Source organism: Periplaneta americana, chromosome 16 (genome assembly GCF_040183065.1).
Source record: "Periplaneta americana isolate PAMFEO1 chromosome 16, P.americana_PAMFEO1_priV1, whole genome shotgun sequence".
In the NCBI taxonomy this organism is placed as follows: Eukaryota; Metazoa; Arthropoda; class Insecta; order Blattodea; family Blattidae; genus Periplaneta; species Periplaneta americana.
The window spans coordinates 33051366-33067862 of record NC_091132.1 but is presented as its reverse complement, the minus strand read 5'-3'; the positions used below and the strand labels follow the sequence as shown (position 1 = coordinate 33067862).

At 36.7% G+C, this 16497-nt stretch overlaps 1 protein-coding gene across 1 annotated transcript; it reads left to right on the top strand.

Moving 5' to 3' along the window:
- The first annotated feature begins 991 nt into the window (after positions 1-991).
- On the top strand, positions 992-13170 carry LOC138691072 (cuticle protein 65-like). The gene is made up of 2 exons (XM_069812759.1): positions 992-1116; positions 12110-13170. The coding sequence occupies exons 1-2, from the start codon at positions 1105-1107 to the stop codon at positions 12713-12715; spliced, it is 618 nt and encodes a 205-aa protein (XP_069668860.1). The 5' UTR covers positions 992-1104; the 3' UTR covers positions 12716-13170.
- Positions 13171-16497: the final 3327 nt, after the last annotated feature.

The following is a 16497-nucleotide window of genomic DNA, read 5'->3' as shown; positions in this document are numbered from 1 at the left end:
TAATAACAGGCATTTCCCATATTTATTCTGCGTTTAATTTCCTCCCGAGTGTCATTTAGATTTGTTACTGTTGCTCCAAGATATTTGAATTTTTCCACCTCTTCGAAGGATAAATCTCCAATTTTTATAGCTCCATTTCGTACAATATTCTGGTCATGAGACATAATCATATACTTTGTCTTTTCGGGATTTACTTCCAACCCTATCGCTCTACTTGCTTCAACAAGAATTTCCGCGTTTTCCCTAATTGTTTGTGGATTTTCTCCTAATATATTCACGTCATCCGCATAGACAAGAAGCTGATGTAACCCGTTGAATTCCAAACCCTCTGTGTTATCCTGAACTTTCCTAATGGCATATTCTAGAGCGAAGTTAATAATAGTAATAATAATAATAATAATAATAATAATAATAATAATAATAATAATAATAATAATAATGATGATAATAATAATTTTATTTCATATCCATAATTTCTGGTTCGATTGGCTCGTTGATTTTGAATATGAACAAAATCCGACCAATAGTTTATGAAAAATAATTTTGTTTATATACAAGGCATGACAAAAACCATTTTTTTTGTACCAGATGCTGAAAACTCGTATTCCTGTGAAATTATGGAAATCGATAATTTTATATCATTACAATTATTTCCTTTTATAGTTCATAAAACGAGAAAATAAAATGTGCCTAGGCCGCCTTTTTTTCATCAAGAATCTTAGAAGCTACCCCACGGTGAATCGAATCCTGTCTCTTGTCAGATGTCGTCTGACGGATTGCCAGGAGACACCGCTGTAGTGCGAACGACGACATGCAAACTCGGAAACTTCAATCATTCTTAAAAATTCCACAAATAAAAGCCGAGATAAAAGTTGAAACACAAGAAAAAAGAGAAACGAACAGACAGAATGACGGAGATCGCGAAAGGCCTTTCACTCTCGTTAGTTGTGACTTAATGGAAGGGTACGGATGACTGTGGGAGGACCCGGGGAGGGGGCAAACTCCAGGATTCAAGAGTATAAATACCAAAGCAACCAGACCAGAGCATCAGTGAACAATTCTTCTTGTACTCACGTGACAACAGACCAACTTTACACTTACATCATGAAGGTTGTGGTAAGTATCACAGCGCCTGAGAAACAAAAGCCCAGCTTTACACCACTCGTTTACGTAAAATTTTGCTACACCTTCAGTACAAAGTACTGTTGGTATGTATTCGTTTTCGAATGAATAAGACTCAAATTTGAATTTGGAAAACAAAGATTTCCTATTACTAAAGAATCGTTAAACCAGTGTAAAGTTCTTCAGTTTTCCATATTGAGTCTTGAGTTAATTAACTCAAATTTTAATTTGAAAAATGTTAAGATTTCCTCTCATTGCAAAATAGTTAATGTGGTGAAAAGTTTTTCAGTTTTCCATACAGAATTTTGGAATTATTGATTCAAATTTTAATTTGGAAAATATTAAGATTTCCTCTCACTGCAAAATAGTTAATCTGGTGAAAAGTTTTTCAGTTTTCCATACCGAATTTTGGAATTATTGATTCAAATTTTAATATGGAAAATATTAAGATTTCCTCTCATTGCAAAATAGTTAATCTGGTGAAAAGTTTTTCACTTTTCCATACCGAATTTTGGAATTATTGATTCAAATTTTAATTTGGAAAATATTAAGATTTCCTCTCATTGCAAAATAGTTAATCTGGTGAAAAGTTTTTCAGTTTTCCATACCGAATTTTGGAATTGATTCAAATTTTAATTTCGAAAATATTAAGATTTCCTCTCATTGCAAAATAGTTAATCAGGTGAAAAGTTTTTCAGTTTGGGATTATTGACTCAAATTTTGATTTCGAAAATGTTAACATTTCTATTACTGCAAAACCGACAATCTGGTGAGAATATAGACATCATTTATGGAAGGCAAGGTAGGGCAATTGCCTCCTACTCCTTCGAGTTTAAGATAGAAAAATTGATAATTAATTGATTAGTACTACTACAGAAAACATTGAGCCATATCTTCAATATTGAATTTTATAAACGGTTAAGAAATAAAAGACAAGATTTGTTGGGGTTGAATAAGGGAATTATTTGTAGCAATGGCATTTCATCCGGCAGTGCCTTGTAATAATCAAAGACAGGAATTGATAATGTTTCTTTAATATTATTTGGGTCTTTCGGAATTCGTGATATTATTACTGTACTTTACTGCTTACAGATATTACGATGTATGTTCAGCTCTGGCTTGGATAGGGAGTGTCATCAGGTTTATAGTTTCCTTCTTTCTTAATAACTGATAATCTATTTAAAGATTTTGGCGACAGTGTATCTCAGCAAATACAGTAAATCCCTAAAAAGAAATTAAAAAATACAATAAAACTTGCTGAATTACACTTGGGTTTGGATTTTACAGGTAGTGTTTTTGCATTAATTTCTAAATTTCTAAAATCTAAATTTTGCCTAAAGGCATCACCTATGAAAACGATGCGCCGCCTGCAGTAAAATTTTGGCGAATGAAATCGAAAATTTTCAATAGACAATCACAAGAAAAAATTTCATATCTCAAAGCAATAATAACTTATTATTCGGTTTATTTTTTATGGACAAATTAACCTCAGTGGTAAAGTTTATCAGTTTATGTTATGGAAAAGAGTTCATTTTAGAGGAAATAAAAAGGATGTTCCACGCGATATACCATATAGCCTAAGGTCTTTCCTAAAAAATATTACCTCCCTCCATATTCCAAGCAAAAACTGAAATGACGTCCGAAGGGGTCAAGCATTTCAGTTGTCCTTACCGCCTTACCGAGGCTCTACTCGTACTTAAAATTCCAGGGAGTTTTTTAGCAGAATCTTCTTTTTCTCATAAGTATTGCGAGTGAATCTTTAAAAAATAATCATATTACAATTTCCATTGAAAAGTATAATGTATGAATAAGTCCTATGAAGCTAAGCTTTAATAAAAATATGGATGCATTTACGAACTATGCAAAAGAAATATAAAAAGCTTCCGAAAATAGTGTGAAACTGCATTTGAAAAGTCTTCTTGTCAAGTTGTTAGAATACATGTTCTTAGCACAGCTCTCCGTGATAAGCAAACACTCTGTCCACTATCGTCTTTATTGTACTGGATTACTGTCGGCATATAGAACAACATTCAGTTCATAATAAACACTTAAAATTAAGTTGTGTTTAATAATGTACAAATCTGACCTCCAATGTAGTGTGAGGTGTGACACATCGGGCTCAACTTCGCTAACGATAAGTAGAAAGGATATTCAGATCCTAGTAGAAGACAGTGTTTCAAACTTATATTTTGCATTTTACAGTTTGTAGTATAAGAATTGCGTTTTTATTATTATTATTATTATTTTTTATAATTTTCTTTTAGTGTTTACCGAATATAAACTATCAAGATGAGTTTCAACTTCATGTTATGAAGAAAAGATCCCTTGTTAGGCTCGTAAGTTGTTAAATACATTGATTCCAGCCATCTCTTGCGGTGACTATCTTCCTCTTTCTCTCGGGTTATACTGTAATATACTGCATAATATATTTCTGTTTGACATAATTCCATTTATAAGGTACAAGCATTTTTCTTTGTTGTCTTTGAATCCTGGTACCATATTTAGTTCTCTTCCAATAGCTTTATTTACTCCTTGGTGTAATGGTTAGTTAGCCTGACTATGAACCAGAAGGTATCGGATTCGATTCCCAATTAAATACAAAAGACTCTGGAATGGTGTCCACATAGTATCATAATCAGAAATTTGTGGAGGCACGTTAGATGGCGAATTCCTGTTAAAGAAATACCTGTGTGTACAGCGCCCCTACTCTGTCTGGGAGTTAACGCAGTTGACTAATAGATGGCAGATGCTTGGTTCGATTCGACCTCGTGTAACTGTTACGCCGTAAAGTTGCAGAGTTATTCTTTTTTGTCTTTTGCAGCCTTTAACTGATCTTAAAAATCTCATTTCCTCTCGATGTTTTTATGTCCATTATTCAAGCAATACAGACATTTTAATAGAATGTTCTGTTTCTCGGTGGGGGAGGGAGGCAGACCGAAGTCCTTCTGTATTGTAACTAAAAGGTCTATTGTATTTAAGAGTATGATTTGGAGGGAGGGAGGGAGTGAGGGACGAACTTCTGAGAGTGCCGTTCAGCCTTGGAATATCACAAGGTTAAGATAGACAGTCCCCTAGAAATCACAAGACTGAAAGACCTACATCGATCGAAGAATCTTGTCTCACCTTAGGAGTTTCTGACGTCATTCACCGTCCAAAATCGCGAGTATTACTGAAAGCTTCTACTGGTGGGAACTCTCCGTTTAATGACACCTAAGTCCGTAAACCACCCTGTGCCATATTTTTTGATGCGATGAAATTATATAAAATGAGTGAAAAGGAGAGGGTGAAGTAGATAATGTTGTTGAAATGAAGTTTCAAGCTTTAGGGCAACGGGAGAACTCTGGGATAAACTGTTGTTTGACCTTGTCTACCGCAAATATTATTCTAGCTAACTATTGATATCAAAAATTGATAAGTCCTCATTGTAGTATTGAAACTTCACTACCACCACCACCACCACCACCACCACCACCACCACCACCACCACCACCACCACCACCACCACCACCACCACCACCACCACATCGTCCACGCCAGTGGAGTAAAGGTTAGCGCGTCTGGCCGCGAAACCAGGTGGTCTGGGTTCGATTCCCGGTCGGGGCAAGTTACCTGGTTGTGGTTTTTCCGGGGTTTTCCCTCAACCTAATGTGAGCAAACGCTGGGAAACTTTCGGTGCTGGACTCCGGACTCATTTCACTGGCATTATCACCTTCATCCCATTCAGACGCTAAATAACTTAAGATGTTGATAAAGCGTCGTAAAATAATCTACTTAATAAAACCACTTAGTCTTTAATCTGCGCTCATTCAGAATGTATCGGCACACAGAATACATCACCCATTTTCGTCCATAAAACTACAGTTGTGCTGGTTTGAAAGATTTATTTTTGCTTCTGTTTACAAATGATGAATATTGGTCTTTGATAACAGAAATAATTAATGAAGGACATGCAATTATTTTCTCTCCTTATGAAGCGACATTCCGAAATCAATCTCAGTTTACAACAAATATTTCATTATGTTTTACTCAAACTGTATCGTCTGTCTTTCACCACTTTAACATTGCAGAACTCGTTAAAACAAATAAAAAAGGTTATCTGTAGCTGTTCTCGATGCCGAGATATTACTGAGAAAGGCCGCGAGGCACTACTGATATTATACGCAACTTCGGTGCCCTCGTATCCGTACCCCGGGGAGATGACGTCACTGAGCATGGTCATATAAATTACATTGCTTCATAGTCTAGCTACTAACAGCATTAGTATTCGGCTGTAGCTCACAGGGTTAAGCATTTGAAGTGTTTTTAGTTTCACTACGGATCCAGTAACAGGTGCCCATACTGGGTGCTGGGAAAGATGAATTCTAAGTAAAAATTTGACGGTAGGCTAGTAAACTCGTTGAAGTGACGAAATCCAGTTTTCAAATTTGGCAGTCGCTTTAACAATAAAAAAAGATTACGAATAATTACGAAATGAAAATAAGGTGTGAGAGATTTTAGAGTCCTTTCACTGCATCATAAACGTCATAATATAGATATTTACCGAGTTTCGGATTTGGGTATCGGTTTCTTAGTCTGGAAAGATGTCTGTTTTTTTAATCCTTTACCAAGAAATATTCTCTAAAACATGGGCGGCCAAAATTCCTGATAGCGCCGGCTCACTTGAGTAGTTCTGTTTAGGTACAGTACGATTATTTAGTCCTGACAGTCTCCGGAGATATGCGCCTGGGTCAGGCGAGTCCATTTAGTTACGCCAAGGAGTGTATGGGTTAGTTACTCTCTTGTCTTCGAAGCGATCGGATGTCATGCGTGCGGTAGAGCGGTATGTTTCCTGTACAGTTAAGCTGTGCTGCATTCCTTTACCGACCGCTCGCCCTTATCTCTATCAGGACTAAATAATCGGTCTGTACATCACCTGGGAGGAAGGGTTGAAAGGGGGTAGCAGTAGGTGCGGTAACTAGAACAATGGTGGATTATTAATACGTTAGACATCATTCGGGAGTTATTGTATATTAATTATTTACACATTCATAATTAATTAATTAGTTAAATCAAAATTAATTAACTATAAATATTTGAGTAGTGTGATAATTTATTGTGAATCATTAAAATATTCAAAATAAGTAAGAAGTAAACAAGTGTAAAGAATTAAGAGTTCTAGGTTAAATTAAATTGAATATCCTAATCATCGTTACTCCGATATAAAAATAAAGCAATATTTTATGTCTGTAAGTTGAATTGTAACAAAACGAAAGCTGCTGAAATAGTTCTCCTCAGTTTTACGTAGTTTTTCAAGCAATATTGAATTGAAATCAGAAGTTATGTCGTACACTGCCAACCGTAACTGGTGACAGAGGTGTCTGTCCGTTATGCGGGTCCTACATTTTGATTTCACAGTTTTCATTCGTGAGAAGAACTGCTCTTTATGTAGTTCCAAACATGGCTTCCACAAAACTGGCAAAAGATCGAATTTTTCTGCATTTCTATATTATAAGATATTTCATGTTGTCACCCTTTGCACTACAGAAAAATTATCCCCACTCTAAATGAAATCTTCTGTGTTCATAAGTTGAAAGTTTTACCGGAGACATACTTTTGGTGAGCTTCACTGACGTCACTGCGAACATGTTCTAGTTATAGTAAACAAGGAATGATGTACACCCGTGCTTTACGGGAATGCGAAAAGGTTGAGGGGAAGTTACATTGCAGGTTGCATAGTGATTACAGAGTGAGTCGCGAATCACGTAATGGACACCGATGCTAAAAAATATGGACTCTTTGATAGTCATCAATAGAGCCCGGATGTTTGGCAAAATCACTTTTTTGCTGGGTAGAAGTAAATCATTATTTGCCCAGATATAAATGTGGTTTGGAGTAAATCAAAGTAATAGGGCCAATTTTTATTTTGCCTTTTTAAGGTGTTTCTCACTAATAAATGCCTTTTTTTTTGTAATTTTAAAGGCAATATTTCTTGTTTATTTGCAATTCTATAATTAATTGTAATGTAATGTGTCCGAAATTTAAATGACTAACTTTACTAACAATAGTAAATAAAACTAATTTATTTCGTGCTTAATCTGCTAATAATTGTGCTTTAATACTATTGGTGTAATATGAATAATGATCGACAATCCACAATTACAAATATAAAATTGTCATATCTTCACTATACGAACAATCAGCTTTATAATTTTAAATATTAAGCCCGTTCTCATAGAAGTTGTCACGTAGCATTTCCAATTATTTGCTTTCATATTTTCAAATCTTGTTACAATTTTGTGCTACATGTGTTTATTATTGCAGGAGAAAGAAATTTGAGTGAGGAACAATCGGGTGACAGAAGGTTTAAGATTGGTTAGCTAGAATGCTTAAATTCAGTAAACCATTGAAAAGTAAACTTCATGCTTACGTTAGTGAATTTGGTGCCCACGTGTTTTCATCCGATGGAACAGTTTTGTTATGTAGGGTTTGTGAAAAGACAGTTAATCACGAAAAAAAAAAAAAAAAGTATTTTATAAGTCAACATGTGTCATCTACGAAGTAAATATGTGAGTTATGTTGATATAATTTAAATATATTGCTAAAATTTATAATGCCTTTTTCAAAGATTATTGAGCCTTTTTTACGTTTTTATTGCCTTTTTTTGCCTGCCTATTTTAACTGTTATAAATGCCTAAACATCCGGGCTCTAATGATCAAATATATGACATTCGTCACCTTGTCTTGATCGTGATAAGCGAAAACAACCAAGGGTGTTGAAAATGAATGACTGAAAACTCTGATGCGTTGGAAGTAGTGAACTATATGCGGAGTCAATGATCACTGTGCACCAATTTTGTGTTGTGGAAAGAGAGTGAGACGTGATCGTCGCACGCCGCCTGGGAATAAAAACTCGAACAAAAGAGAAGTCAGTCAGGTCGCTGAGAACGGGGCGCCGTGGAACATGTGTCGCAGCTGGAAGGTCAGAAGGAGCGATTCGGGTCATTCTCAGCGTGCAAGTCATTAGGAAAAGGGCGTGCTGAGACATTCTATTCGCTGCCAGCTACTTTCATATCCGCCGTAGCTCGTCATGTGACGTATTTTACATTACGGAGTTAAATTATTTTTATTGTATTTTTCCTAGGTAGAAATTTCCTGGCTATAATTGCTTTCGAACTAGTTACGTGCGTTACATGTCTTCCCCGAATATTACATTAGGAAAGCGAAAGTGATTCAAAATTTCGACACAGTGTTAAATAATTATTTCCTGGCTCTATTCAATACCGCTTCACAAACTTATGTTAATACTTCGAAAGTGATTGTAAATTTCGGTAGATTATTGCATAATTTATCATCTTCAGTTAAGCTTTCTTGATATATACAGGGGTCCACACCTGTGGAGTAACGGTTAGCACGTCTAGCCGCGAAACCAGGTGGCCCGGGTTCGAATCCCGGTCGGGGCAAGTTACCTGGTTGAGGTTTTTTCCGGGGTTTTCCCTCAACCCAATATGAGCAAAAGCTGGGTAACTTTCGGTGTTGGACTCCGGACTCATTTCACCGGCATTATCACCTTCAGACGCTAAATAACTTAAGATGTTGATACAGCGTCGTAAAATAACCTACTAAAATAAAAAAAAATATATAATAATTTAGTAGGTTATTTTACAGGGTGATTAAGGAAGATTGTGCAATACTATAGGATGTGATTTGTGGCGTCATTCTGATGAAAAAAGTTCCTATAAACATATGTCATATTACTTAAATTAAGTGACTTGCGCCCTCCTGAATTTTAAACATAAACGTAGATACTATGAAGGTTTAAGCATTTAAATTATTTACAGTAATGGTACTGGGTGTATTATAAATTCATTGAAGAACATTCACGTTATTACTCACCTGAAATTGTGTATTAAAACCGGTTTTCAAAGACCCCACTTTCTGCAGCAATACACGTCCGAGTGTGAACTGCGCACGTTGTATTCTCTAACTTCCGTTGTTGTTATGCTAGGTGGATCTAGATATGTTATACCGGTGTTGAGTTATCTCTAACCGTGACCCTGATATCATGAGATTTTCTGTCGCTGCTATCAGGTGTTCTGTAACACATACAGCTCCAGACGTCCAGAGAGAGAGAAAGTGTTCACAAGATTGCATATTATGGAAGAAAGAAACATGATTTAATCCGAAACTATTCAAAATCGGACACATGTATATATGAACTTTTTTCATAAGAATGATGTCAGAAATCACATCCTTGAGTATTGCACAATCTTTGTGAATCACCCTGTATATTTTTTCTGTGGAGCACAGAAAATAAAATGTAAAGCCCCAGTATCTTTATAATTCGTTAAAAATATTCGTTGTTGCAGAGTTCCCATTCAATAAAATAAACTATATCAGTTATAATTATGAACGGATCTCTAGGTGCTAAAAAGAGAGATTTAGGACTTCGTAAAATTCAATTTAGGACTTTCGGGAGTTTATGTAAAATTAACAGTTAATAATTTTAATTTTTGTAAATATTCCATTTTAAGTGGGATTTATGTACAAATAACTAGTGGTTACAATGACTGCTACTGAAGCGAAGACTCAAATTTTATCAGTGAAAGAGACTGATTGAAGATTAGTCAATTTCATTTCGCATAACGGGGGGGGGGGGCATTGAGGCTGAAACTGATTTGTAAGCTCTCGCCAAACGTGAACAACGTACCAACCCCTTTTATGCTACAATGGACTCTTTCAAACGAACTTTGGTTTCAGGAAATTAGGTAAAATCTTCTTCTCTCCCTTTCAAGACCGATATGAAACGAATTTGCCAGACTGTAATATAATTTTTTACATTTTAAATAGCAATTTGTATTTTATGGGGGAATTTTTGCATTTAGTACTGGTATTTTTATTTTAAATGTATGCAAGAACCAAAAAGGCGCTTCTCAGGCATAAACGTAGTTCTTTTTAGGCATTTATGATTCATTTAGGCGTTTTAGATCCTATAGAATTTTAATAGGTGGATTCTGTGTACATGAAACGTAGATATATCTGAATAACATACATCTAGGATGTAACAAACAAAATAGGTATGGAACTAGAAATTCATTCTCTACTTATGAGCATAATAAACAAAATCTAAAAAAATTAAAAAAATTCTCAGGTATGAAAGAATTTAAGGAACCGCAGTATATTCCTCGTCCAAAAGAAATGTTATTATTTAACTAATTTATCTCATCACAAGTAATTTTACTGTATTAATAATTATTGACGTTAAGTAATTATTAGATATTATATTTATTAATTATTCTTCTCATTTGGCAGAGCTCTGGCTTACGACGATCGTGGGTACAAGTTCAAATCTGACTTTGTCTGAGTTGTATTTATGGTGGACAAAGCCAAGTTTGTCAGGGCTTTTTCGGAGTTCTCCCAGTTTCTCTCCTCTGGTGGGTGTTCCTCGTAGATTGTCCAAAGTTTGGTGCATGGCAGTGGTAATCGATTCTATATCTAAGAGTATAGAAAGACAGGCAGGAGCATAATCTTGAAACGGTGAAATCATAAAGATAGAATTACTTACTTTGATACAATAGTTTTACAGTTTTACAGTTACATTCTAGCTTTATTTAATACTATTTTATCATCATCTTTGGATATTTGAAATCGATCGTAAAATATTGTATATTTATTTCTTCAGATATGACGCTTTTCGTTTACAAACTGTTAAGTAAATATTGTTTACATATCTACATCTTGTTTCTAAATTTTGTTCCAATCTTACGATATCAAAATAAGTTCTAAGAGTTAGAAAGAACTGTCCAGTAATTGCTCAATTATCTCAAAGAAAATAAGTAACCTGAATAGAGTTTTACTTTGTAAGTAAGCTAACAAACGCAGCAGAAATTGTAGACTCCATACATACTAATAGCGGCTTCGAAATTCGCGTTGTAAAATTAAGCTAATTTATGCAGCATGTTAATCGAGAAGCTGGATTGTGTAAATTTCATACTAGAAAGTAGTTCAAACCCTAGCGAACGTGCGACTTTTGATGATGTAACAATGGTCTTCAGGCATATTTTCTCGGCGAAATATCTTTTCTTCTCTCACATTTTCACCAGTTACCAATTATCATCTATTGTAACTGTTCTGTGAAATAACATACCCCATGCATTCAGAAAAAAACTGATCATTTAACGAATAATTTCATACGGCAAACCATAGCGTGTTTCATATTCTCTGGAACCGCGGACGCAGCTAAAGTAAGCTACGCCAATGCAAGGCCATTAAGTGGAATGCAACGAATTGATAGGGAGTCCTGTGCCATTCCTGTAATTTTCCATGTCTGAATGTTTTGATTCTTAATAGGTTTGTGAAATAAATCCATAACAGTTTTAAAACCAGCTAAGCACGCAGTAAAGAGTTGACTCTGCACTCTGAATTTGCCGATTTTGGCTGTTTTCTCAGAAAGCCCTCTTGACACACGAACACCTTCGCGAACTCCAACAATATGTATCTTCGAATTGGCGTGTCATAAAGGACAGAATCCCTCAAGGCTCGGTTCTTGGTCCATTACTTTTTGCGCTTTACATAAATGACGTAACAAAAGCCTTAAAATATTCTCAACACCACCTATACACTGATGACTTACAACTTGACATTCACTCCCGAACTTGTACAATCAATGACTCTGTGACCAGAATTAATAAATATGTAACATCTGTAGCTTAATGGGCGCAAAAATTTGGATTGAGACTAAATCCAAACAAATCGCAAGTTATAACAATAGGACACCAACGAGCATTAAAAAAAATAGATCTAGCCATTGTATCGAATACGAAAACAAAATGATACCACAGTTACATATGGCAAGACAGATAAATATTGTCACTCTATAGGTCATCTTCCGATTAACCGCAGTTTAGATATAACTCGGAGATGAAATATGTTCCTCAGCAGTCGCGTTATATCTGACTTCTACTGTATTGATATCGTTCGATATCTTTAATTTACACGACTTCCTTTGTAGGCTTGCATCGTCATCGCTCTCGCAGCCTGCGTCTTCGCAGAAGAGGCTGAGAAGAAGACCGACAAGCGTGGAGTAGTAGGTCTGGGCTACGGCGGTGGCTACGGAGGTGGCTATGGAGGTGGCTACGGCGGGTACGCCGGATACGGTGGATTCGGCCACGGCCTGGGTTACGCCGCCGCTCCCGCCGTCACCGCTGTGGCTGCCGCAGCTCCCGTCTCCCACGTCTCACAGGTCAGCTACTCCACCTCCCACTTCGGCGGATACGGAGGATACGGCCACGGCTACGCCGCAGCTCCCGCCGTAGTCGCCGCCCCCGCCGTGGCTAAGGTCGGGTACGCCGCTCCCGCTATTGGATACGGCGGCCACGGACTCGGTTACGCTGCCGCTGCCGCACCAGCCGTAGTTGCCGCCCCCGCTGTCGCTAAGGTGGCCACCTACGCCGCCCCCGCCGTAAGCTACGGCCATGGTTTTGGTGGATATGCTGGCCACGGTCTTGGTTACGCTGCTGCCCCTGCCTATGCCGCATACGCTGCTCCTGCCGTTGCTAAGGTGGGATATGCCGGTCTTGGTTACGGAGGATACGGCGGCTACGGCTATCACCACTAAGAAGCTACGGCACACTCAAGCGACTACAAGCGACTGTTACGACAATTAGAATTGCGAGACACCATCACATCTGCGTCTCCTTTAAGAAAACAGCTTCCTTAAAATGACTGAAGCGTATGCAGAACTAGTTTGTGCTTTTTTTTTATTCTGAAGGAGGAGACGTTAGGTAATTAATTGCCATAGCAATTTCACTTCTTTTCCCAGCTCTTTCCCTATTCTCCACGATTTGCACTTTTCCTCATTTTCGAAGTCATTACTCTGCCATGTTCCACTTTTCACTCAGAACAAACATTGAACATTCCTCTTCTCCACTACTGCATCAATTGTCTTTAATGTGCAATATACTTCTTTTTATATTTATTGCGTGCCAACAATGTTATCATGTTATTTTCTGTGTCATCGTAAACATGTGATCTACGACGAAAATTTTGAATAAAAGGTTTGAATTTTTGTAATATTTCTTGTATAATTTCTTGTTCTTCCTTTAATCTCCCAACTCAGAGGCAGTCAAACGCTTTGGAGTAACGGTTAGCATGTCTGACTGTGAAACGAGCGGACCCGGTTGAGGAAAGTTATGTGGTTGGGTTTTTTTCCGAGGTTTTCCTTCAACAATTAAAGCAAAATTGCTGGGTAACATTCGGCATTTGAACTTCGGACTCATTTAGTTATCATTTACTCAAATGTCATTGTTATCATTAGGTGACCGATTACAAATGTTGACTGAAGCATGGTATGTAGGCTGGGGACGTGTGCTAGTGTAAGGATATTGACTTGGTTCTGCAATCCATTACGGGAATAACAAGGTGAACATTAACAAATCTAGACATCTCTAAATTTAAATATAAGTTACACAGCATTACAAAGATTTTATTTTCTGCAACGATCTACTTATTTTACTTTGACTCCACTTTACACTAAAGAAACACACCCCCACAGGAAACGCAATCAGAAAGCGCGAAGTCCACCCAGTTCTGATGATGGCCCACAGGGCGAAACTAGTAACAAGATAACCTAGATAATTAACACGTGAAAGCGTAATATATACACTTTATATTCATAAGTATAGTGTTAAAAGTTGTGTAATCAAGATGTATAGGGGAGAGTCGGGTAGTATCGGACATCGGGTAATATCGGACAGTGAGTTTCTTTGATCTACCATCAGATGATAATACCTGAATGACATGGTTACGTTTCTGTGATGTCGCATACAGAAACGTAAGTATGTCATTCAGGTACTACCATCTGGTGGTAGATGAAAGAAACGCACTGTCCGATATTACCCGATGTCCGATACTACCCAACTCTCCCCTAACGTTTCATTCGCCATTTATTAAGTACAAAACATCACGAAGGAACTATACAAAATTTTGAAGTTTATCTCCATTTTATGTCTTTTTTTATTTAAAATAAGGACCCATTAATAGTTTTATTAAATAATTATATTTTCTGAGCAACATTCCCGGATATGAACAAAAACCGTCCAACAATTTAGGAGAGATTGCTGTACGTAGAAAAAAATGCCCACAAGCACTATTTTTATATGAGGTATGTTGAAAACGTGTATAGAGGCGAAAATGTCGTAATCGATTTTTTTAAAGCACAAAAATACATTCTTTCTTTCGCGTCTCGTAATGAGAAAGACAAAATACATTACTGGATTACGTGTCCCGCTTTTTCATTCCAAAAAATATGGGACCCGTTCTCTAGTGGATTGTTAGAGAGAGATAAGAGGGACAAAAAACTAAACTGTCACAGAGAAACACAAGCTGAATAATTCCAACCAACATGTGATGCACTCCCTCGCTGCTGGGTTGACAGTTTGTCACCGAGCACATGACACGCACAGCGACTGTCAGTAAACTGGGGGCGCTGTGTGCAAGGAACCGACCGAGTTGTTAACGAACTCTGCCTCGTGTGCAATTATCTTCCAGATTACGTTGCAACAAATGACAGCCGTACTTTCTATCCCGCGAGCACTAGCGTGTCTCCGCAGTACGGGAATCATTACCCAGTTACGACTGCTTCACATGGATTCACGACAGGCGGAAGTTCATTCGACGACCTTGGGCGTGTCTCCAAGGCCGTTGATGACGTTTCCGCGCAGATACACAGTAATGGGGAGCGAAACATCTGTAGGTACATGATAATTGGAGATTTAGAGCAACAGGAAGTAAAATGCATTACTGTTTTCATTGATATTAGTTCAGTCAATAGTGGGACTTGATACGGACTGCAAGGGCGTGTGTTCGATCGCTGACAGAGGCAAGACATTTCGCTCGTTGCCACTCCCACGACTCACAGGAAAGATTTTGATGGAAGCAGATAAAAAAGTTAATTTTTTTCTTTCACCATGTTCATAATGACTTACAATAACATGTTTCGATTTTCAGATAAGTTACTTATTAAATAAGGTACACCAGGGTAATTGTAAACACTTTTCACTGATATCAAATATATTTCAACATTACACAACCCTCAATAACGGTAAGCATGACGAAGAAACATTGTGTTATTTTTAGAGCTTTCTTTTCCCTGAAAATGTGTTTAAGATAATAAGGTTGATTTTTTTTTTTCATCTTTTAATTGCTAGTTTACATTTACCCCACCTGTTTACATTTACCCTTTTGAGAGGGGGTAAATCTGTGGTGTTTGGGTAAAGGGAGATAAGTCATAAAAATGAGTTCGGAGATAAATGAAAATTAAACTTGGAACCCTTATTACAAATAATTTTCTACACAAAACACATCAACTGCTAGTAGCCTATTCTTTGATTTTTGCACACTCACTTGTATAATTTAACTTGTATGTTCATCTGGGGAACAAAATTCCACCTAGACAAAAAAATGACTTATACCCCTTTACCCGAACACCACAGAATTGTAAACACCAATTTTCGCAAGGGCTATCAGACACAGAAGATTTTTTGTTCTGTTTCAGAAGAAAGATCTGTACTCCTTCCAAATCCAATTTTGGTCACTGGTACATTTCATCCCTTTAACCTATGATATATGACGGATATAGGACCTCATTACCTCTCCTGAGCTTCACGATAACTGTAGTTACTATTTTTCCCTTCGTTGACAACTCTGTCTAAATCCTCTACAGTGTAGTTGGGTGGGAGTCTCTTTCTAATATAATTTCTTGGCATTTTGATTACTGAAAAGTACGAAATGTAACCATAGTAAACATGTTTACATTTACCCCCAAGCAATTAAAACTATGGGGCAAATGTAAACATGTCATAATTTAATGAACTGAGGTTATGGGAGATCTCAAAACCGTTATAATAAATGTTAACTACTATACATTACTCATAAAAACAACATATTCTTAAAAAATAGCACTGTACGTTTACTTACAATGCCAAAATTAAAGGTGAAGCAAAATTCTTTCTCAACTTTTTTTGTAGACTCTTACAAAACATTCGTTCACAACTAAGCAGTTACTTCTATTTGGCGCCAAACTGCTTTGTAGGTTAGCCAACATGTTAATTTAAATATTCCCCCGAATTAAAATTTTTATGTTGACAGTTTTGTATTTCTTACAGCATTTGTTTACAATTACCCTCATCTACCCTACAATAAATAATGTATAAACGTTATCGCCTTTTACGGCATCATCAGATAAATTTGCTTCTACGATATCTAAATTACATAGTGGAATTTTGGTTTTTTGTTGTAGTAAATAAAACATCGAATTGGTAAAAAAAAAAGTAATAATATGTAATAATGACTCATGAGTTTTATATATTTCATTTACTTACTTACTGGTTTTAAGGAATC